This window comes from Leptopilina heterotoma, unplaced genomic scaffold (assembly GCF_015476425.1).
Source record: "Leptopilina heterotoma isolate Lh14 unplaced genomic scaffold, ASM1547642v1 Lhet_55, whole genome shotgun sequence".
NCBI lineage: Eukaryota > Metazoa > Arthropoda > Insecta > Hymenoptera > Figitidae > Leptopilina > Leptopilina heterotoma.
Window position 1 is genome coordinate 496,768 of NW_025111119.1, and position 22,502 is coordinate 519,269.

The following is a 22,502-nucleotide window of genomic DNA, read 5'->3' on the forward strand; positions in this document are numbered from 1 at the left end:
AGAGGTGTAACCGCAGCTTAAGAAAATAAGTTTACGTAAGTTTCGAACCCCTGTTGTTTCAATATTTTTTTGGAGAGGATCGTTAAGGTACGTTCACACTTTTGCACCGTTGCGTTTTTCTTATAAATGTAGTGTCACAACCCTGTCGTCCGAAAATTATACTTTCTTACAACCCATCCCTGATATTTTGAAATTAAAATTCATTTCTATAGAAATTACTTTTTATAAATAAATGACATAAATGAAATAAATAATATTAACTAATATAAAAATAACACATTCTTTGATTTTTTATCAAAATACTCGAAATTTACTATTCACTAATTACATTTCAATAAATACTTTGAAAGTACAATTTTACTAACTACAATCTACATTATTCTTTAAACTGTTCTATAATTATTAATTCTAATAATAAAACAAAATTGTGTAATTGAAAATATATTTTATCAACAATTTCCATTTAATTCGCGTAAAAAAATTCTCATGCAATCTAAAAGTTTAAATAGTTCAAAAGATTAAAAAAGCAAATATCCTCAAGCAGGGCAAATGTCATAAAAAGTTGTTTCTCTCTTTTTCCTATATATATACATATATATAATTGGAAGCTGAATCGAGAGAGAATCAACAAGATCAAAATTTTAAACTCTCGTTGTTTTGACATCATTGACATTCGTTTAACATTGTCGTTTATTAGTATTTGTCTATTGTCACGTGTGCATATATAATATGTGTCTCCTCGTTAATTGTATTTTATGTGTGTATTCAATGTATGAATTATAAAAGTGCACTATTCTTCGTTTTTCATTGAAAAATATGTAATAAAATTGTCATTTTCATTTTGTGCGTGTCTATGTGCGATAAAGAAAATAATATGCGAATAACAAATATAGAAAACTATGAATTTTGACAATTATCAGAAGTTAGAAAATAGAATGTTACACATTGTAACATTCTAAATTTATCACAAAAAACAAAAAGTTTCATCTTTTATTTGAAGTTTATCAACTTTTAGTGATTAAATATATATAAATATCGCCATACAAGGTAATCCTAACCTCAAAATAGAGGAAAAATTCAAATATTGTTATTGTTTTAAAAACTCGATTTCTTTTTGTTTTAATTTTTAATTTTTCTTATTCTATTAGTAAATTGATTGTTTTTTAAGAATATTGACAATATTAATAATAGCAATAATAATAATAATTATAATAATAATCAAAAATGTAATAATTATTATTTTTTCAATCTAAATATAATTTGACCCCTGTAATTAAAAATAGACCTTTATATATATAAATTTTATTTAATTATAAACAATTTTCGAGGGTAAAACAAGGGGTTATTATTATATAATTTTAAATATTATGTTATAATTCTTGTAACTTATAATTTTAAATCAAAAATAATTTAATTCTTGCACAGTAATATTTTATTAAATTTGCAAAAAAAAAATGAACTCTTTTGTAGAATTTTATTCCAATTTAAAGAAAATTGAATACTTTTAAAACAGTTTTTTATTTATTCAAATAATTGAATTTTTGTGAAGAAATGTAATAAAATTTATTTATTAAAATTTGACAAAATAATTTAATTCTTTTTGAAAAATGTTATTATAATGTTTTTAATTTATTGAATCCTATTGTAAAATTTTATTCAAATTGTATTGAAAATAGATGAATTTATGCAAAGAATTTTACTATTTACAGAAATAATAATTTAATTGTATTAAAATGTTTAAAAAAATTAAATTATTTCAAAGAATTAATAAAATTTATGAAAATAATTGAATTCTTGGGAAGAATATAATATTAAAACTTTTTAAAATAATTCAATTGCTTGAGAAAATTTATTAAAATTGTATTAAAAATAATTGAACTTTTGTGAAGAATTGTTAAAAAATGATAGGATAACAAATTCTTTGTCAGAATTTTAATATAATTTTTTTAAATAATTGTCTTTTTGCGACGAATTTTATTAAAATTAAAAATTAAATTTTGTCGAGAAAATTAAAATTGTTAATTTTTCTGAATAAGTTAATTTTTATATGAAAATAATTTAAATTTTGTGATGAATTGTATTAAAATATTTTTAAATAATTGAATTCTTTCAATGAAACTTATTATTTATGAAGATAATTGAATTTTTTGAAAATATTAGAAATTTTTCCAAGAATTTTTATTAAACTTGTTTCAATAATTGAAATTCTTCAGATTGTTTAACATTTTTGGAAAATAATTGAATTGTTTTAAAGAATTTTTTTATTTATGAAAGATAAATGAATTTTTTACAATGAATTTTATTAACATTTTTCAGAATAATTGAAATTCTTGTAAGAATTGTTTTCAAGTTTTGAAAATAAATGAATTCTTTCAAAGAATTTTAATTAAATTTTTTTTAATAATTGAAATTCTGTAAATTATTTAACATTTTTTTGAAAATAATTGAATTTTTTCGTTCGAAAGAATTTTTTATTTTTTTTATGAAGATAATCGAATTTTTTGCAAGGAATTTTATTAAAATTTTTAAAATAATTGAATTTAGTCGAGAAATTTTATTAAAACTTTATTGAAAATAATAAAACATAATAATTAATTTGGTAATTAGTTAATAAGGGAATTTTAAAATATTTTAAATGTAAAATTATTCAAAAATTGAAGTTGTGATATTAAAAAATAAAAATTACTTTAAACATTTTTCCGGAATCATTAAAATTAATTAATTAATTAAAAAAAAATTTTTAATTTGCATGATAATATTGATAATAATAATAATAATTAGTATACTGCATTTTGTGCGTAAAATTTGCTAGTTTTTGAATATTAACTAAATTTCAATATTTTTATTTTCAGAAAAGAAGGAGAAAGGAGAGAAGGAAGAAAAAGGAGATAAAAACCGAAGTACTAAAAAATAATAAAAAATGAGGAGTCGCAGTAATTCAGGCGTTCGCCTGGATTATTATCAGCGCACTGTGGCGAGAATAATAATGCATCATCAACATCCAGTGACGGGATTATTTCCAGCGAGTCCCGATAATAATCATGCGTGGATTCGCGACAATGTTTATACAATATTGGCCGTATGGGGTCTATCGATGGCGTATAAAAAAATTGCCGACGCCGACGAGGACAGGGCAAAAACCTATGAACTTGAACAAAGTTGCGTGAAATTAATGCGCGGCCTATTAATGGCAATGGTGCAGCAAAAGGATAAAGTTGAAAAATTCAAGACAACACAAAATTCATTAGATGCATTGCACGCGAAATATAGTTCATCAACTGGACAGAGTGTCGTTGGCGATGGTGAATGGGGACATTTGCAAATTGATGCCATTTCACTTTATCTATTGATTTTGGCGCAAATGACCGCTTCCGGCTTGCAAGTCGTTTTCAATTTGGATGAGGTATTTTTTTTATTTCTTTTCTATTTCTTATTTTTCCCATTTTTTGGTTTATGAGTTGCGTTTATTTTTGTTTTGTTTCTTTTCTATTTCTTATTTTTCTTTGAAATTCAATTATTTTCAAATTTTTTAGAAAAATTTAAATTATTTTCAAAAATTTTCCTCAAAACAACGATTTTCTTCTTGCTTTATAATTTTTTCTATATTTAGTTTATTTATCGAAAATTGAAAAAAAGAAAATCCCTTTTTCAGGTGGCATTCATTCAGAATTTGGTGTTTTACATTGAATCGGCGTATTGCACGCCCGACTATGGAATGTGGGAGCGTGGCGATAAGACAAATCACGGCCTTCCCGAATTGAATGCAAGCAGTATTGGAATGGCGAAAGCGGCAATGGAAGCAATGAATGAATTGGATCTTTTTGGCGCACGCGGTGGACCAACGTCGGTGATTCATGTACTCGCCGATGAGGCACAAAAATGTCAAGCAGTTCTGCAATCAATGCTCCCGAGGGAATCGAATTCCAAGGAACTTGACAGTGGTCTATTGTCAATTATCAGCTTCCCTGCGTTTGCCGTTGACGAACCGTCGCTCATTCAACTCACTCGCGATACAATTACGAAAAAACTTCAGGGACGCTATGGATGTAAACGTTTCTTACGTGACGGTCATCGTACACCGAAGGAGGATCCAAATAGGTTCTTTATTATTTTTTTTCTTCTTCTCTTCCTTCTTTTTCTCTTTTTCTCCTTTTCTTCGTTTTCCTCATTTCTTTCATTTTTTTCTCCTTTTCCTCTTTTTCTATTTTTTTCTTTTCTTTCTTTTCTTTCTTTTCTTTCTTCTTCCGGGTGACCGTTGGACCGAAAATTCAAATATTTTAACAAATTTTAATAAAAATCCTTTGAAAGAATTCATATTATTTATAAATAGTTTTTATAAAATTTATCGCGAAAAAACAATTATTTTCAAAAAATTGCATTAAAATTCTGCCAAAGAATTCAATTGTTTTCCAAAAAATTTTAAACAATTCTTCGCAAAATTTCAATTATTTAAAAAAGATTTAATTGAAATTCTAAGAAAAAATTTAATTAATTCTACAAAAAAAATTTTTTTTTAAATTCTTTGAAAGAATTCAAATATTTATAAATAGTTTTTCTAAACTTCATCGCAAAAAAAATTATTATTTTAAAACATTGCAATAAAATTCTCTTTAAAAAATTGATTTATTTTAAAAAAATTTAATAAACTTCTTTGAAATTCAATTATTTTTTTCAAATTTTAGTAAAATTTTCGAAAGAATTCAATTATAAGAATTTAACTATTTTCAATACAAATTTAATTGAATTCTTCAAAATAATTAAATTATTTTCAAAAATTAAAATAAAATTCTAAGCAAAAATTAAATTATTTCAGATTTAAAATTGTAAAAATTTATAAAAATTACAAAAAGTAATTTAAAAATTAATAGGAAATGTGATTAGAAATGGTATATTTTAAAATAGAAAGAATTTCACATGAAAAATTGTGAAAGAAAAATTAATTTATAAATTATTTTGCAAAAATATTATCGCAAAACTTATTCTCTAAATTTGAATTAGTAAATATTCGAACTAATTAGAGCAAAACTGATACGAAATTTCTAAAAATGTTTTTTAAATTCTAAATAGAACAAGTCATTAAAATAAATAAAATTGTCTTTCTTCTTAGGAAATAAATTTTTTAAAAAAACTGTATTTTGCATGAATTCGTTTTTTGAAAATAATTTATAAGTTACTATTTTTATATTTTAGAATGTTAAATTAATATTATTAATACAAATTGAATTTCAAAAAGTTTAAAATTAAAATTTTAGAAAAGTTCAGTTGAAGAAAGGTTTACAAAAATTCGAAATAAGTTAGTTTTTTGAAAAATTTTTATTCACATTTTTTCGAAATTCGTTATATTTTTAAATACATTATATTTCATTGAAAAATTTTTTAAGTTTTTACAATTCCATGAAATTGTTTTGTAAGCAAGTGAATTTTAGAAATAGTTTAGTTTTAGGTGAACTTTTTTTTTGAAATAATTTAATTTTTAAGGAACTTTCTGAAAAAATATAAAAAATAATTGAATTAGGAAAGAATTTTAGTTAAAATTTCTATATAGAAAATAATTGAATTAAAATCTTGAAAATTATAATTTTTGAGAACTATTTTTCTTTATGAAAAATAATTCATGAGCGTGAATTTTTTTTTAAAAAAGTGGTACCCTGTTCTTATTCTTTTTCTTTAGATTAGACTTTTATTTGTTGAGAATAATTATATTTCACGTATTTTATGGATAAATTAATAAATATATAAAATTTTCGTTTTAGATTGTATTACGAGCCATGGGAATTGCGAATGTTCGAGAATATTGAATGCGAATGGCCACTATTCTTTTGCTACTTGATTCTCGACTATTGCTTTCAAGGGAATAAGGATTTAGTGGCGGAATACAGTAAACAATTGGAGAAGATAACAACAAAAACTGACGATGGAATGAGATTGGTGCCAGAATTGTATGCAGTTGCCGCTGAGAATGTCGCCGCTGAATACGCAGAACCCGGAAGTCAAGAGAGAGATGCCTTCGGACGATGTCCATTCATGTGGGCTCAGTCATTATACATTCTGGGAAAATTGCTCCAAGAAGTAAGAAACGTGAAAATATTTTTTTTTTTTTGCTTTTGAAATTAAAATTCTAAATAAAAATTTTAATTTCAAAAGTATTTTCAAAATAAAAAAAAAAATAATGACTAAGAAGTAAAAGTAAATTTCAACAGTAAACTTAGACACAAAGAAGTAAAAATGAAATTAGCAGCAAGAAAGTAAGAAAACCAAAAAGTAAAATTCAAAAATAAAAAGTAAAATGAAAAAGTGATTAAGTAATAAAACTGCTTTTCTATATTTATAAAATAAATCAATTTTCTTTATAAAAATCAATAATTTCCATTCTTTTTAGGGTTTCCTGGCGGTCGGAGAACTCGATCCACTGAATCGTCGATTGTGTAGTGAGAAAAAGCCGGACGTCGTGGTGCAAGTTGTGATTCTCGCGGAGGACGCGGAGATTCGTGAAAAAATCGCTCAGCATGATATTCACGTGCAAACGATTGACGAAGCCGCGCCAATTGAAGTTCAACCGGCAAAAGTTCTCAGTCATCTTTACACCTATTTAGGTTTGATGAATATCATTTTATTTCTTGCAAAAAATTTCCCTTAAACAAATTTTTTACTTTCTTCTTGCAAAAAATTTCTCTAAAACAAATTTTTTACTTCCTTCTTGCAAAAAATTTCCCTAAAACACATTTTTTACTTTTTTCTTGCAAAAAATTTCCCTAAAACAAATTTTTTACTTTCTTCTTGCAAAAAATTTCCCTAAAACACATTTTTTACTTTTTTCTTGCAAAAAATTTCCCTAAAACACATTTTTTACTTTCTTCTTGCAAAAAATTTTCCTAAAACACATTTTTTACTTTCTATAGTTTCAAATAAAAATTGCTTTTAGTTTTTTGAGTTTTACTAGTTTTTTTTTAATCTGTTTCAATTTTTAATTTCAATAATTTTTTATTCATAAATTAAAAACTTTTTTCTTAAGCACAGATTTAATAATTTATATAATTAGATGTAGTAATTTTTACATTAAAAAAATAATGACTAATTTCTCATTTACAGGTAGAAATAAAAAATTGGGATTGTCTGGAAGAAAATCGCGAGACGTGGGAATTTTGAGTACGAGTAAATTATATTCACTGCACGATAAAATATTCGCCTTCACACCACAGGTAAATTTCTGTTATATTTACACTTTAGTACCTAATTTATTATTTAAATTTCTTTATTAATTTTACGTACAATTATTTATAAGTATTTTTCGTTTTTAATGGGATGTTTAAAAAATTTCACTCCACCTACAACTATTTTTTCTTCTTGAAAATTTTGACATTTCTTTTTTGTTTATTAATATTCAAATGTTTGCAGAAATTTAATTATTTTAAAAAATAATGAAATTCTTCACAGAAATTCAAAAAATTTTTTAAATTCAGGCCAAAATTTCAATTATCTTTATAAATAATAAAATTCTTTTCTGAAATTCAATTATTATTTTCAAAAATTTTAATAAAATTCTTGGCAAAATTTCAATTATTTTCAATACTTTTCATGAATTCAATGATTTTCAATATCTACTACTATTTTAATAAAATTTTCCAATAGAATTCAATTATTCAAAACAAATTATAATAAAATTCTGCGCAAACATTTAAATATTTCCATAAATAATAAAAATATCAAAGGAATTCAATTATTTAGAAATTTTTTATAAATTCTTTTAACAGGAATTCAATTATTTTCATAAATAACAAAATTCTTTTTCAAAATTTAATTTTAAGAAACATTCAATTATCCAATAAATTAATTAATTTTCTAGTTAAATAATTGAATTCTCGTAGAATTTTCGAATAAAACATTATAGCATGAATTTTTTCGAAATAATTGAATTTTGAAAATGTTTCAAATTAAAATCTTTAAAAATTTGAATTTTTCACTTTTAACTAACAATTAGTTCCATTCTTTAATATATATTTAATTATTTATAAAAAATAATAGTTTTGCAGAAGAATTTTAGTTACAAACACTAAAAAAAATTTAATTTTGGCGAAGTTTCAAATGGTTGAAGAAATTCAATTATTTTCCAAAGAAATAAAATTTTCCGCAAGAATTCAATTATTTAAAAGAAAAATTTATAAAATTCTACGCAGACATTTAATTATTTTCATAAAATAATAAAAATATTACAGGAATTCAATTATTTACAAATTTCTTATAAATTTCTTCGCAGTAATTCAATTATTTTCATAAATAATAAAATTTTTTAATAGGGAATTTCTCGCAATTTTTTTTAATTAATATTTATTCCAACTTTTTTTCCAATTCAATTCCAAAGTTAATTGAATGAATAATGAAATAAATATTTTTTCAAATTTCAAGGAGGTCTGGAATTTTGAGAACATTTCGTGTATAATTTTCTTATTTTAATTTATTTTTTTTCTGTTTATTTTTATTTTATGTACTTTATTATTTTATTTTTAATTTATTAATTAATTATTGATTATTATAATTAATTTACATTTATCCATCTATTTTTTTTCTTTATTCCAATTGTAAGTAGTTTTTATACTTATTTATAATATTTTCTGTTTACTTATTCCATTTTCAAGTAGTTTTTACAGTTATTAATTTATCTTTTTAATTTTTTTTTACTTATTCCATTGTTTATATACAGTTCTTCACAATTATTTCTCTATTTTTTTCTTTTGTCTCGAAATAGTATTCTTTTTTTTCCTCACTTTTTATTTTTGGTTTTTGTTCAAATTACCGAGAAGAATAATGTAAATGGACATATTTTTCTCGCTTTCAAAAAATTGAAAAAGAAAAAAAAAACGATCTTGTTTATTGCACCAAATATCAGTTGACAGACATGACCCGCTTCTACATCGCATCGGACTATGAGCTCATGATTGACATATTCAAAGGCGAAATTAATTTCTTGAAGTCTAGCTGGCAGAATATGTTAGGCCGTCCACTTGTGGTCATGCCTCTCAAGAATATCCACCTAGGTACAGTAAAGTCATATCCCAAAGCCATAAAATTTCAACTCCTAGCTACAAACTTTTTTTCCTTTTTTAATTCAATTAAGAAAACAAAATTTACACCAATAAAACACGAGAATGCAATGCAGAAATATTTAAAAAAAAAGAAAAGAGATTAAATTCAATAACAGGCTTCAGTTTTTTTTTCTCTGTATTTCGAAATTGTTCTTTAAAAAAATACTTTTTTATAATAAAAAATTTATTTTTGTTTATTTTTTATAATTGTTAACTATCAACGGACTTGGAATATTTTTATTTATTTTTTTTTTATCCATTTCGAATTTCTTTTTTCAATTAAGAAATATGTAATTAATTTACAAATTTACAAACACGTTTTGAATTTCTTTTTAATTTACTTTATAAATAATTAAAATCGAAAGTGAATTTTTAATACAGTATTTATTAATTTATAGATATTTTTCTAAAATTATATTTTTTATTTTTATTCTTGTGAATGATAAATTTTCGATTCAAATGTTTTCGTTAAATTCTAATTTTCTTTCTTTGCAATTTAGTAAAAAAAGAAAAAGAAAAATAATCAATTTTAGTAAATTTAGAAATTCGCAATTTTTTGTAATTTTGAAAAATATATTTTTTCTGAAGATTTTCGTCCTTTTTGTTATATTTTTATTCTTTAATTTTTCTCTTAATGTAAACAAAATCAAAGAGTAAAATAAAAATTAATTTTAGTAATTATTTTTTAAAAGCAAACAATTTTTCGTAATTTTGAAAAAAGTTTTTTTTTAGTTTTTAGTTCTTAGTATAAAAAATAAAAGAAAAATTTTAGTAAATTTAGTTTAATTTTATTTTCTTTGCAGTTTGGAAAAGTGTTTTTTGTTTCTGAAGCCTCGTAAAAACAGAAAGAAAATTAATTTTTAAAAAAGAAAGGCAACAAAATTCGTGAAAAATAGGAAAGAAAATTGGAAAAATAAAAATCTAGTTAAAGATGAAAATTTGTTTATAGAAAAAAAATGCATTTTGGAGTTAAGAGTGCATGGCTTTTGGATAAATTGTCTTTTTTGTCGAGTGGATCCTGTTTTGAGTCCGATTTTCTAACATGCATGTTTCTTTTTTTTTAAGAAGAAAAAAAAAAGAAAAAATTTTCCTTCCCCCCCTCTTCTCCTTCGCTTCAGCAAAATTCTTACCGTTATCATTCTTCTGCTCAGTGAAAATTCATCTTTGCCTTTCACACACACAACACACAGCGTTAACGGAGAAAAAGTGAATTAATAATAATAAATAATAAAAAATTTATGAAAAAGTGCTTTTTTACGATAAAAAGTTAAAGATATAATTTTTTTACGTTGAAAAATTTAATGAAAAAATGTAATTAAATTAATTTCGATTACAAAAATTCATTAAACAAATAATTTCCCTATTTGAGAAAAAAATGTATTAGAAAATAATTTCTTTGTATTAATTTTTTACAGTACTAAGTTTTTTAATATATTTGAAAAAAAGTAATTATTAAATTCAAAATTTACTTTTTTTTTGGTAAACTTTTTGAAGTAGAAAAAAATACGCCCTTTTTTGCTGTTTGTATTTAATTCACTTTTTCGTCTCCGTTTTTTCCTTCATTTTTTATTTTTCCATTTTTTTGTTTTGTTAAATTTCGAAAAAAAATTTACATTGTCTGCCTTGGATGCATTGCTAGACAGGGGTTCGCCAGTCTGATTTTGGTTATTTTTTTTTATTTTGAAATCTTTTATTTATTTGAAAACATTTTTTTCTCTTATTTTTCATTATTCTTTTCTTTTTTTATATTTTATAACTTTTATTTTCTATATTTTTCCTTTATTTTTCATATATTTTTCATATTCTTTTCTATTTATCTTTTAGTTTCTTCTGTTTTATTTTATTTATTTTTTTGTTTGAATTTGATCGGACAAAAGATTTAGTTTTCATAATTTTGTTTTTTATTTTTTATATTCCATTCTATTATCTAGGTTTCTTTTAATTTTTTTTTATTTATTTAAATTTCGACGATTAAAAAAAAGTAGCTTTCATAATTTTTTTCGTATTATTTTCACCTTTTCTTTTGTTTTACATATTTTCATTCTTTGTTCAGTTTTGAAAAGTTGGAAATACTTTTTGCTATTAAATGATTTTAATTTATAAAAAGGACTAAAGGAAATAGAAAAATAAAAGAAAAAGAATTGAAAAAAGGCAAATTAAAATATTCGTGTATGGCGTACGCGTATGTTTTTTTGCATGTGTTAGAATTTTGATCCGGAGGAGTTCTATATGACAAATGATGCTGCCCTTCTTGCCAGCACATTTACAACCCACTTGGCATTCCTCACCATCAACTGGAAGCAAATACTCGGCAGACCGACCATAACACTTGTTGCTACTCATAATTACTTAGGTATGCCGCTGGATGTCGGTTTCTCATCAAAAAAATAATCTTTTCTATTTTTTCCCTTCCTAGAGATGTGATTTTTTCTTTCCCACTTTTTTTTTATTTAATTCGTCCATTTTTTCCCTCTTTTTTTACAATTTTTCAATTTTTTTCCTCTTGTTGTCTTTTTTCAGTTTTCAATTTTTTTCCAATATTTTTTCAATTTTTGTATTTATTTTTAACAGTAATTTAATTAACTAAGCTAATTTTAATATTAATTAATTTTATTATCAATCAATTTTTTTTCGAATTTTTCATTTTCACTATTTTTATTACCTAATTAATTTATTTGGGTTTTTTCACGTTTTTGTTATTTTATTTAATGTTTTTTTATTGTTATTAATATTAATAATATTCTTTTTTTTCAATAACCACATCTCTGTTTTTTTTTTTGCTTCTTTTCCAATTCTACCGTTTGACACTCAGCTTTTGCTGTATTTTTTCGCAAGACAAAAAAAATGTGAATAAAATTCTCGCTTGTCCTTTAAAAAAAAAAAAAATAAAGAAGATAAAAATATAATAAATATGAAAAAAAAATTGTTTGTCACTTGAGAAAGAATTCATTTCATTTTTTATTTATTTGTTTGCAGATCAGGGAAAAATTCCATTGGCAATGATAACAACAATGAAGAAACTAAAGAGTGGTTATATTAATGGAACTCGTGTTTCGCTTGGAAATTTGAATGAATTTTTGAGTACTTCGTGTATTACGAATCTTAGTTTTCTCGGCAGTTCGGAAGACGGTCGACCTGATAGATTAAATCCCGAGGTGAGAAAAAAAATACTTTCGAAATCCTTTTTTCCTTCGAAAAAAATAAAAACTTAGATGAATAAAAAATTAAATAAATAAAAAAAGAAATAATTAAAAAATGTAACTAAAAATCTCTAAAAAATAAAAATTTTAATAAACAACAAAAAACAAAAACCTAAATAAATAGAAAACCGAAATAACCAAAAAATATAATAATAACCGAAATAACTAAAAAAAACAACGAAAAATAAAAATTGAAATAAACAAAATACTAAATAAACGAAAACCTAAATAAATATAAATCTAAATAATCAAAAACCGAAATAAATAAAAATCTAAATATCTAACCAAAAAACGACAAAAAACAAAAATTTAAATAAAGAAAAACCAAAAAATAGAAAGCCCGAAATTCTCTAAAGAATTCAATTATTTATAAAAAATAATTTAATTCTTAACAAGAATTTTTTACTAATTTTTGAAAATAATTGAAATCCTCCGAAGAATTATATTATTAATGAAAATAATTTAAATCTTCCGAAGAATTTTATTTTTTATAATGACAATTGAATTCTTGCAAAGAATTTTATTAAAATCTTTGAAAATAATTTAAATCCTCCGAAGAATTTTATTATTTAAGAAAATATTTGAAATTGTCAAAAGAATTTTAATTTAAATATGAAGATAATTGAATTTTTAGGAAGAATTTTATTAAAATTTTTGAAAATAATTGAAATCCATTGAAAAATTGTATTATTTATGAAAATAATTGAATTCTTGCAAAGATTTTTATTAAAATTTTTGAAAAATAATTGAATTTTTAGGAAGAATTTTTTTGAAATTTTAGAAAATAATTAAATTTATTTGGAAAATTTTCTAACGAATTAAGAAATAATATTGATTTCTTTTGTGAAATTTTATTGATAATAATTGAATTTTTGCAAAAAAAAATTATTATTATTTATAAAAATAACTGAATTCTTCTAAACAATTTAATATTTACGAAAATAATTGAATTCTTCCGAAGAATTATATTACAATTTTTGAAAATATAAACAATAATTAATTATGTACTTAATAAGTGAATTTTTTAAATTTTGATTAGTAATCAGTAAATAAATAAATTTTTAAATTATAATTAAAATTTTCGAATTTTGTTTCTCTTTTAGGTTCAACAGTATTTAGATGAACATTTAATGAAAGCTTTTCCGCAACGCACGAGTCTTTTGAGTCGAACTGGCGTGAAGAGTACGAAAAATTTACGACGCCGAATGTCGGTGAAGGGGGCAATTAAAAAAACAAGATCAATCGCCGTTGAACGTGAGTCGAGAATTAAGAAAATTAAAAATCTGCACAATCAAAGTTTTTATTATATTATATTGCTGTTATTTAATTTTTTTTTACACTCTTAACCAAATTTAATTGCATGTCGTTCGATAATAATGGAGAAACTAACGCCTTTTTTGCATTTTTCATCTTAATTTCCATATAAAAATACAGCTGCCGTTCCTCTCGTCCTGCAAGAACGTAAGTTTCATTATTAATTAACCTTTGCTTTCATTTTTTATTCAATTAATATGGGAATTAATTAATAAATTAATATTTTAATATGGGATTTTTTCTTCTTTTTTATCGAGAGTCAATTGTATTTTATTTGCTGGAAAATAGGTTTCTTGAAAAAGAATTTTTTTTTATAATCTTTTTCGATGGTACAATTATTTTTATTTAAAGAAGTATTTTTGAATATAAAAAGAAATAAAAATAAATAATATAAAAGTAGAAATAGTATGAAAATAAAAATCGTATGAAATAAAAATAGTAAAAAATAAAAATTGTATAGAAATAAAAATAGTAGGTATACAAATAAAAACAGTATTAAAATAAAAATAGTATGAAAATATAAAAATAGTATGAAAATAAAAATAGTATGAAAATATAAGTAGTAGAAAAATAAAAATGGTATGAAAATATAAATAGGAGAAAAATAAAATAGTATGAAAATATAAATAGGAGAAAAATAAAAATAGTATAAAAATATAAGTACATAGTAGAAAAATAAAAATAGTATAAAAATGTAAATATAAAAAATATAATTAATTCATAACACTAATCAATTAATTAACAAAACCAACTAAACAATTGACAGAACTAATCAATTAAACAAGAAAACAAATTATTTAATTATTATTTATTATGGAGTATAATTAATTAACAATTAAGTGAAAAATTGTTTTTTATTTATACGATTTCCTTTTTCCATTTTCAGCGGAAATCCTGGGAATGGCCGGCGAAGAACGACGACCGTCGACTATTTTATCGACAAATCCCTTCATTGAAGTGACGGACACTTCATTAACGCCGAATGCAAAAATACCCGAACGAACACCATCGCCCACGGAGGATATGTTCCCTTGGAAATATTCGCCACGTCCACATCGGCATCGTGTCAATTCCGAGACACAATACGCCGACACTGAAGTTGAGGAATTAATGTCGATGCTCCGCGAAACTGAGAGTCTCGAAGAGCAGGGAGACATTCTACAATATTTGGTAATTATACTGGACTTTTAAAAAAGAGAAATTTTGAAAAAAAATATTTAAAAAATGGATTGTTATTCTTTTATTCTTATTCTTTTTTGCAGGTAGACACGCAGGGTTTGCAATTTAACACAGGAATGATTGAGGACGGCCACTCGGTCCTCGTGAAGGATCTTCTAAAAGGCCTCTATGAGAAAGCGTGTCAACAAAAAATGTGGGGAATTGTGAGACACACCGCTGGAATGTTGGGCAAACGAGTTGAGGATTTAGCGAAAGCAGTAACTGATTTACTCGTTAGACAGAAACAAGTGACCGTTGGTATGCCACCAAGTAATGAGCATACAATCGTTGCGCCCCTACCTGAAAATGAATTACGCTCATTAATTCATCAAGCTTATGGCGATGACGAATCAACGGCAATGCTCACACAAGAATTACTCGTTTATTTGGCAATGTTCATTAGAACCGAGCCGCAATTATTCAATGAAATGCTACGTCTTCGTATTGGTCTAATAATACAAGTGATGGCCACTGAATTATCGCGCACGCTAATTTGCAGCGGTGAAGAGGCTTCTGAACATTTACTCAATCTCTCGCCATTTGAGATGAAAAATTTATTGCATCATATTATGAGTGGAAAGGAATTTGCGATCAGCAGTGGTTTGTACTTTTTTTCTTTGGAAAATTATTAAAAAAATAATTGATTTTGAATTGAAGTTTTAGTCAAAAGAATTGAATTTTTGCATTTAAATAATTGAATTCTCGAGGAAGTTTCGAAAAATTACTAAAAATTAATATAGATTATTTTGAAAAGTCAAGTTAAAAATTTGTAGACAAGCGACTTTTTTTTGCACTTTAATCTAAATTAGTAAAATTTTTCTTAATTTTTACAGTTGGTCGTGGAAATTTCTCAGTAATTAGCTGTAAATCGGGAAAAGTCAGTAAGGTACGAATTTTATTGGAGCATTTTGAAAAAGTTTTTTTTTCTTTTCAGTAATTTATGTTCATTAATAATTAACAAAATTTTATAATTTTTTCGAAATAGAAATCGCAAATAGGATTTTTAAGTGCTGATCCGGGCGAAATGGGAGAAATTGAACCAGATCGACAGGGACAATGGTTGAGAAGACGAAGACTCGATGGGGCTTTAAATCGAGTTCCGAGGGATTTTTATCCTCGAGTTTGGCACGTTTTGGAAAGAGTATGTGTATTTATTAAATTTGTTTGCCTTTTTTGAAATTATATACAGCTGTTGTTTTTTATTGTTAATTTCTTTTTGCTTTTCTTTTTTTTTAGTGCCAAGGATTGGCAATCGAGGGAAAACTCTTGCAACAAAATCTCACGCAAGAAATGACGCCGGGCGAATTGAAATTCGCATTGGCAGTTGAGACATTTTTAAATACAATTCCACAGCCGGAATATCGTCAACTTGTCGTTGAGGCATTAATGGTATTGACACTCGTCACCGAATACAATGTATTGGCATCGTTGGGGGGAATTATCGCTGTCGAGGATTTAGTTCACAAGGCGAACGCCATTTTTCTCGCCGATCAGGTACGAAAAATATTAATTCAATTAATTTTTTAAAAGTACTGTTTTTCAAAATTATAAATATTCAGTTATTAACTTACTAGGATCCTGGTAATAAGTTTAATTTTTTTAAATTCAATTATTTTTCAAATTTTCAATTAGAATTCTTCAAAAATACAATTATATTTGAAAATAATTTTTAAAAATAAACAAATAAAATTCATTAAAATAATCTAATTAATAAAACGACGAGAATTGAATTATTTAAATAGAATAATTTTTGTAAATTCGTAAAATAATGTATTTTTAAAAATTATATTTTGGAAAAAATGATAAAAAAGATAATTTCTAAAGATGAAAAAATAAAATTCTTTAAAATATAAAATTTATTTTAATAAAATTTAAATACTTATTGCTCTTTATTTGCTTATAATTTCAAAATACTTTCCATGTGAAACAATTTGAAACATTTTAAATTTTATGACAATTTGAACTTGCAAGTCTTCCAAAATTTAATTATTTTTTAGAATTTTTGAATAATATTATTCCCAAACCTAATTTCATAATCAAAATTAAAAAAAAATTCATTTATTAAGTTAATAATTAATTATACCTATTGTTTATATTTTCAAAAATTTTAATATATTTCTTGTCAAGAATTCAAATATTTTCATAAATAGTAAAATTTCTTGTAAAAATTCAAATATTTTCAAAAAATAATTATTAATACAATTTTACGAAAGAATTCAATTATTTTCTCAAATTTTAAGAAATTCATTGAATTAATTCAATTATTTTCCATTAAATTTCACGAAAGAATTCAATTTCTTTCTTAATTTATTATAAAATTTTTCAAAAGAATTTAATTAATTTCTAAAATTTTAATAAAATTCTGTAATTAAATGTTTAATTTCAATTATTAACAAACACTATTATTTTAAAAACTTGAAAGAAATTCTTCATAAAATTCAATTATTTTCAAAATTTTTAGGGAAACTCCATTATTTCAAAAAAAAATTTTTTTAATTCTTCAAAAAGAATTTAATTAGAAATATTAAAAATTTTAACATAATTCTTCAGGAGAATTTAATTATTTCCATAAATAAAAAATTTAGATATTTAGAAATTTAGAAAGAAAAATTATTTAAAAAGTTAGAAAACAAAGAAGCAGACAACTAATTTCAAACTGCGAACAGATTACCGGAATATAACGATTATTAATATTGATGATTGATTGATTGATTGATAATTAATAATTATTTTCAAAGTTTTAGTAAAATTCCAAAAATTGAAAAAATGGTTTTTGTTGTTTTATTCCAGATAAAGTGTGACGGGGATGCGACATTGTGTTGCGCAAAACCAAAGGATCAACGGGAGATAAATTCAACGGGAATGTTACTTTGCGGTGGTGCAGCGTACGTTTGTCAACATTTTTATGACAGTGCGCCGAGCGGAAGTTTTGGTACAATGACATACATTACGCGTGCCGTCGCCTCAATGTTGGACTGTTTGCCAATTAATCACGATCTTGAGTGTTCCATTTCATAGGTAATTTTTTTTCCCCTTTTTTTCTTTCTTTCTCTCTTATAAATAGTAGGTACACTTTTTAAAAAATCTTTCAGTGAACATTTCTCCTTAAAATATCGGTCAAAATTGATTTTTTTAAAAAAGAATTTTTCTTTTTTCTTCTTTAAAAAAACGTCGATTTACGTATTTCAAAATTTGATCTACGTATATAATATTTTGATCTAAAAATTTAATAATTTGATTTACGTAATTAAAATTTTGATTTACGTTTTTCAAAATTTTATTTATACACTTAGAAATTTGATTTACAGAGTTAGAAATTTATTATTATAATTTTCATTAGAAAAATAATAATTGAAAATTTTTAATAACTCAAGGAGAAAAGTTATGATTTTAATTTGAAATTTTTCAATTTTTATATAGTTTGAAATAATAGTTAATTAATTGATCGATTCATTAATTAATTTTAGAAATTGATTTTGAAATTATTTTGATCTAGGTACAAATTTTGATAGAAATATTTAGTTAATTAATAAATTACATTTAATTAATGCGCAATAAATTAATATTTAACCATTATTGGTTAATTTAATTAATTTATTACTATTCAATTGATTTTAAACTTCGTATTAGTTAATATTAAATTACTTCGATTTATTATATTAATTAGTATTAAAATAATTTGAAACAAATATTAATTTGTTTTAAATCAATTTCATAGTAATATTAATTAATGTGAAATTTGAAATTAATATTAAATCAACTTGAAATTAATGTTAATATTAAATTATTTTTGAAGTTAATATTGATAATAAATTAATTTGAAATAATTATTCAATTGATAATGAATTAATTCGAAATTAGTAATGAATTCATTTAAAATTAATACTAATTTGTGTTTTCAAAAAAAAAAAAAAATTATTTTAAAAATGAATAGGTATAAATAATACTATTTTTCAATTAAATTATAACAAAAATTTTTCATCGCCAAATGAGAAATTTCCGTGAAATAAAAAATTCGTCTAATTTCTAATATTTTTTTGGCCTAAAATAAAAATCTTTTTTAAATAAGAATTATGCAAAATGAAAAGTTTCCTTGAAATGAAAAATTCGTCCAATTTCTAATATTTTTGTTGGCCTAAAATAAAAATCTCTAATAAGAATTATGCAAAATACCAAATTTTCTCAATTTTTTTAAAATTCTGTGAAAATTTAGTTTTATTTGGAAAAAAATTGATAAAAATGCACAAATCGTTTGTCCTTTTGCACAAATTCGCTTTAAATCAAGTGCCAAGATAGTAAAAAAATTTAGTTATACATATTTATGTAAAATTGTGTATAAAATACTCGTATTTCTTATAAATATCTATGTGAATAAAATGATATAATAAATGTTAAAACTTTAATTTTTAAATTCATTCTTTCTTTAAAGGTTAAAATAAAAGGACAAAAATAACAATTTTTACCCTAAGTATTAAAAACTAATTAGAATACAATTTTTTAAAAAAAAAATCGAAACAAAATCAGTAATTTTTTTAAACATTGGTATAAAAAATTAAGTTTTCTGAAAAATGGGATAAAAATGAATAATTCAATTTTGTTTCTTAAATAAAAAAATGAATAACAATTTTATTTTTCAATTTATTACAAAATTTTCGTAGACTATGTGTTTATCTTAATCTTTAATAAATGGATTCAACTCCTTTATTTTGGTGAGTAAACTGAAAAAGAAATTTTTTCGAATTAATATAGGGAAAAATGTATTAAATTCTTTTTTCTTGTTAATATTCTATACATGGATTTTTATATTAAATCTATTTTCATTAAATAGTTTTACGTCCGTTATTTATTAAATTGTTGAATTAATTAATTGAACAATTATATTAATAATAATTATAGAAAGTGAATTTATATTAATAATAATTAAATAAATAATGGACGTAAAACTTTTTGATTCAACAATATTTATAAATCTGTTTTTTTTTTTAAGTTCAACAAACCTTTTTTCTTCCTCTAATTCTTCGTTTGCCTCTGTTGTAGCTTTCAATTGATCGATTACATTTTTTCTAAATCCAATTTTCAATGGCTCTATTACATTATTTGCTTCCATTTCAGCTTTTAATTTTAAACTAGCCTCCTTGTATGTCAAACCGTACCATTCAATTTCCTTCTCCGTGTACTGAAAATTAAAAGATTTTAATGGATGTAATTAATATAATTAATATAATTTAATTTCGAAATTCTGAAAAAATTAGGTTTTCGAAAAATAGTAATTGAAAGTTTTTGAAGATATACTTGAATTCTCGAAAATAATTATTTTGAATCAAAATCGTCTTTTTGAAGAATTCGAATTGAAAATTTGGAAAACAATTATTTAATAAAAAAATATTTAGTTACTTTCAAGTTGTTGTTAGAAATATCTTAGCGATTTCTTCACGAGTTATTCAAATAATTAAATTTAAAGAAAAACTGTTAGAAAACTTATATTTTCTCAAAATTGAAGAATTTTCATTAAATTTCAAAAAAGAAATAGAAATATTGTTATAAACAGAAACAAAAATATAAACGAAGATTAAATTATAAGAATAAAAATTGAAATATATTTTCAATGAAAAAAAATAAGTAAATAATTTGTTTTTTCAATTTTTTTTGCTTACACTGTCCAGATACTTTTTATACGTTTCATAAATCTCTTCCCGTTTCACTGGATCGTCTGGATAGAGAGTTTTGTTAGAAAGAGCCAAAAGAATATTTCTCTTCAGTTTAATTCCAATCAAAGATCTTATATCACAAGCGCTTGTCTGTCGAAAAGAAAGAATAATTTAACAATCGGATCATTATTATAGAATAAAAATAGTAATTAAAATATAATATTAAAATTAGGAACAATCTGTATTATTTTACTGTTTTTATAGTTCTTATTTTATTGATTAAAATAATTATTTTTAATTTTATTAATATTTGTTCACATTATTAATTATTATATGTGATTTTTTTTAAATTATTAATTGCATTTTCTTTTATTCTTTTATTTTTTTGTTTTCTAGTGTAGAAGAATAATTTCGTACCTTCAAAATATAATGATCCAAACCGTAATTGCTGTGAATTAATTCGAGAGCCCTTGGAGTGACAATGACTTTTAAATATAAATCCAAGACTTGACTGTAAACAACTGAGGACATTAATCGTGGAAACCAAAATCGTGGAACTCTTCTATTGTAATTGGCTTTTTTCGTAAATCCCTGTATTAAGCCCTCGCCACCTAAAAGACATTCGTCAAATTCCTTTGGGAATTTCAATGGAATTGGAACATTCTGCACAGGTTGTCTGCGGAAAAAATTCAATTTATTTTTTCATTTTTCATTTATATTCGAACGAGGGACAATTTAATTTGGGTAAGTTTTTAATTCGTTACTTTTTTTGAATTTTTAGAAATAATTCCATTTTTCTTTTTGAAAATAAGATATTTTCAAAAATGATATATTTTCGAAAATAATATAATTTCAAAAATGATATATTTTCGAAAATAATATATTTTCAAACATGATATATTTTCGAAAATAATTAAATCTAATTATAAAATAATTCTTTGAATAATTCTACGAAAAAAAGTAACAATAATGTTATTTCGGTTTTTAAAGAAAAAATATTTTAATTTTCTTCTCGCTTTTGAAATTATTTGCAAAATAAACTCACATTAATCCAGACTTTTCATCGCGATAATATCGTCCCTCTCTTGGTATATAATGAATTGGTTGTGGTTTCTTTAATTTCCATTCGTTAAAGAATTTCTTATACTCTTTTGGCAAATAAACTCCTAATCCTTTTTGCCATCTATTTGGTTCTCGAAAACGATACAGAGTCTACAGAAAAATATTTTTAATTTAATTTAATTTTTATTATTAATTTATTAACCGGCTAATAATTTATATTTAAAATAAATATTTATAGTTGACAGACATTTATAATAATTACAATTTATTATCTTTATTTTTAATAATTAAAATTAATTTTTAGTTTAATTTTCATAATTTTATTTACAATTCGCTATTTATTGATTATTAGTTATTAAAAAGGCTAAAAAGTTAAAAATATTAAGAAAAATTCGTAAGGGAAAAATTTTGAGGTTATGTCAAACTTTCTACGTTTCTACTTTGCGTTCAATTACTTCGGTTTGTTTATTACTTAGCAAAAAAATCACATAATTAACAAAAAAAATAATTCTTTTAATTTTATTATTGATACAGTACTTTTTTTTAATCAAGAAAAGGAAAAACTTGCATTTTTAGGTTATAATTTTTTAAGCAATTCTTTAATTAATAAACAAAAATGTTTAGGGGAAAAAAGTGACATACCTTTCCCAGTTCCGCGTGATTTCTAACTTGCGATGCCATTATTAAATTTTATCCTATTTCTATTCTTTTTTATTGAAAAATTAACACATTTTTTAGATTATTATTATTACTATTTACGATATTTAACTATAGCAGACATATATATTATTGTTTTTATTTCCTATAAGGTTGGTAGTATAGTTCGCAGTATTTGTTTCAATAACACGTACCCAACCCTGGTTATTACAGTATAAAGCCTAATCCACACTGTACAGTGAAAAGAAAATCGGAAATAAAAGAACAGTTGATTATTAACTCCTTTTAATTTTTGCTCCTTTTAATGTTCATTAACCTTAATT

General features: G+C 23.1%; 2 protein-coding genes across 5 annotated transcripts; one reads left to right on the top strand and one right to left on the bottom strand.

Moving 5' to 3' along the window:
* Positions 1 to 559: 559 nt before the first annotated feature.
* On the top strand, positions 560 to 18,151 carry LOC122508683 (probable phosphorylase b kinase regulatory subunit alpha). 4 transcript variants are annotated; one of them, XM_043622167.1, is made up of 16 exons: positions 560 to 1,047; positions 2,853 to 3,403; positions 3,653 to 4,098; positions 5,754 to 6,069; positions 6,380 to 6,593; positions 7,090 to 7,199; positions 8,885 to 9,032; positions 12,057 to 12,235; positions 13,384 to 13,534; positions 13,715 to 13,741; positions 14,481 to 14,764; positions 14,857 to 15,412; positions 15,646 to 15,698; positions 15,798 to 15,953; positions 16,049 to 16,306; positions 17,603 to 18,151. In XM_043622167.1, exons 2-16 carry the CDS (start codon positions 2,921 to 2,923, stop codon positions 17,828 to 17,830), a joined length of 3,609 nt encoding a protein of 1,202 aa, XP_043478102.1. In that variant the 5' UTR covers positions 560 to 1,047; positions 2,853 to 2,920; the 3' UTR covers positions 17,831 to 18,151. The 4 variants fall into 4 exon arrangements, with proteins under 4 accessions (XP_043478102.1, XP_043478106.1, XP_043478103.1 ...); XM_043622168.1 differs by lacking the exon at positions 8,885 to 9,032 and adding an exon at positions 11,286 to 11,433 and having other exon boundaries at positions 561 to 1,047; positions 17,603 to 18,150; XM_043622171.1 differs by lacking the exon at positions 13,715 to 13,741 and having other exon boundaries at positions 17,603 to 18,150.
* Positions 18,152 to 19,409: 1,258 nt separating this feature from the next.
* LOC122508595 (39S ribosomal protein L28, mitochondrial) lies at positions 19,410 to 22,321 on the bottom strand. The gene is made up of 6 exons (XM_043622044.1): positions 22,165 to 22,321; positions 21,506 to 21,672; positions 20,878 to 21,136; positions 20,467 to 20,610; positions 19,810 to 19,988; positions 19,410 to 19,530 (listed from the first exon to the last, which is right to left on the bottom strand). Exons 1-6 carry the CDS (start codon positions 22,201 to 22,203, stop codon positions 19,485 to 19,487), a joined length of 834 nt encoding a protein of 277 aa, XP_043477979.1. The 5' UTR covers positions 22,204 to 22,321; the 3' UTR covers positions 19,410 to 19,484.
* Between the last annotated feature and the right edge of the window lie 181 nt (positions 22,322 to 22,502).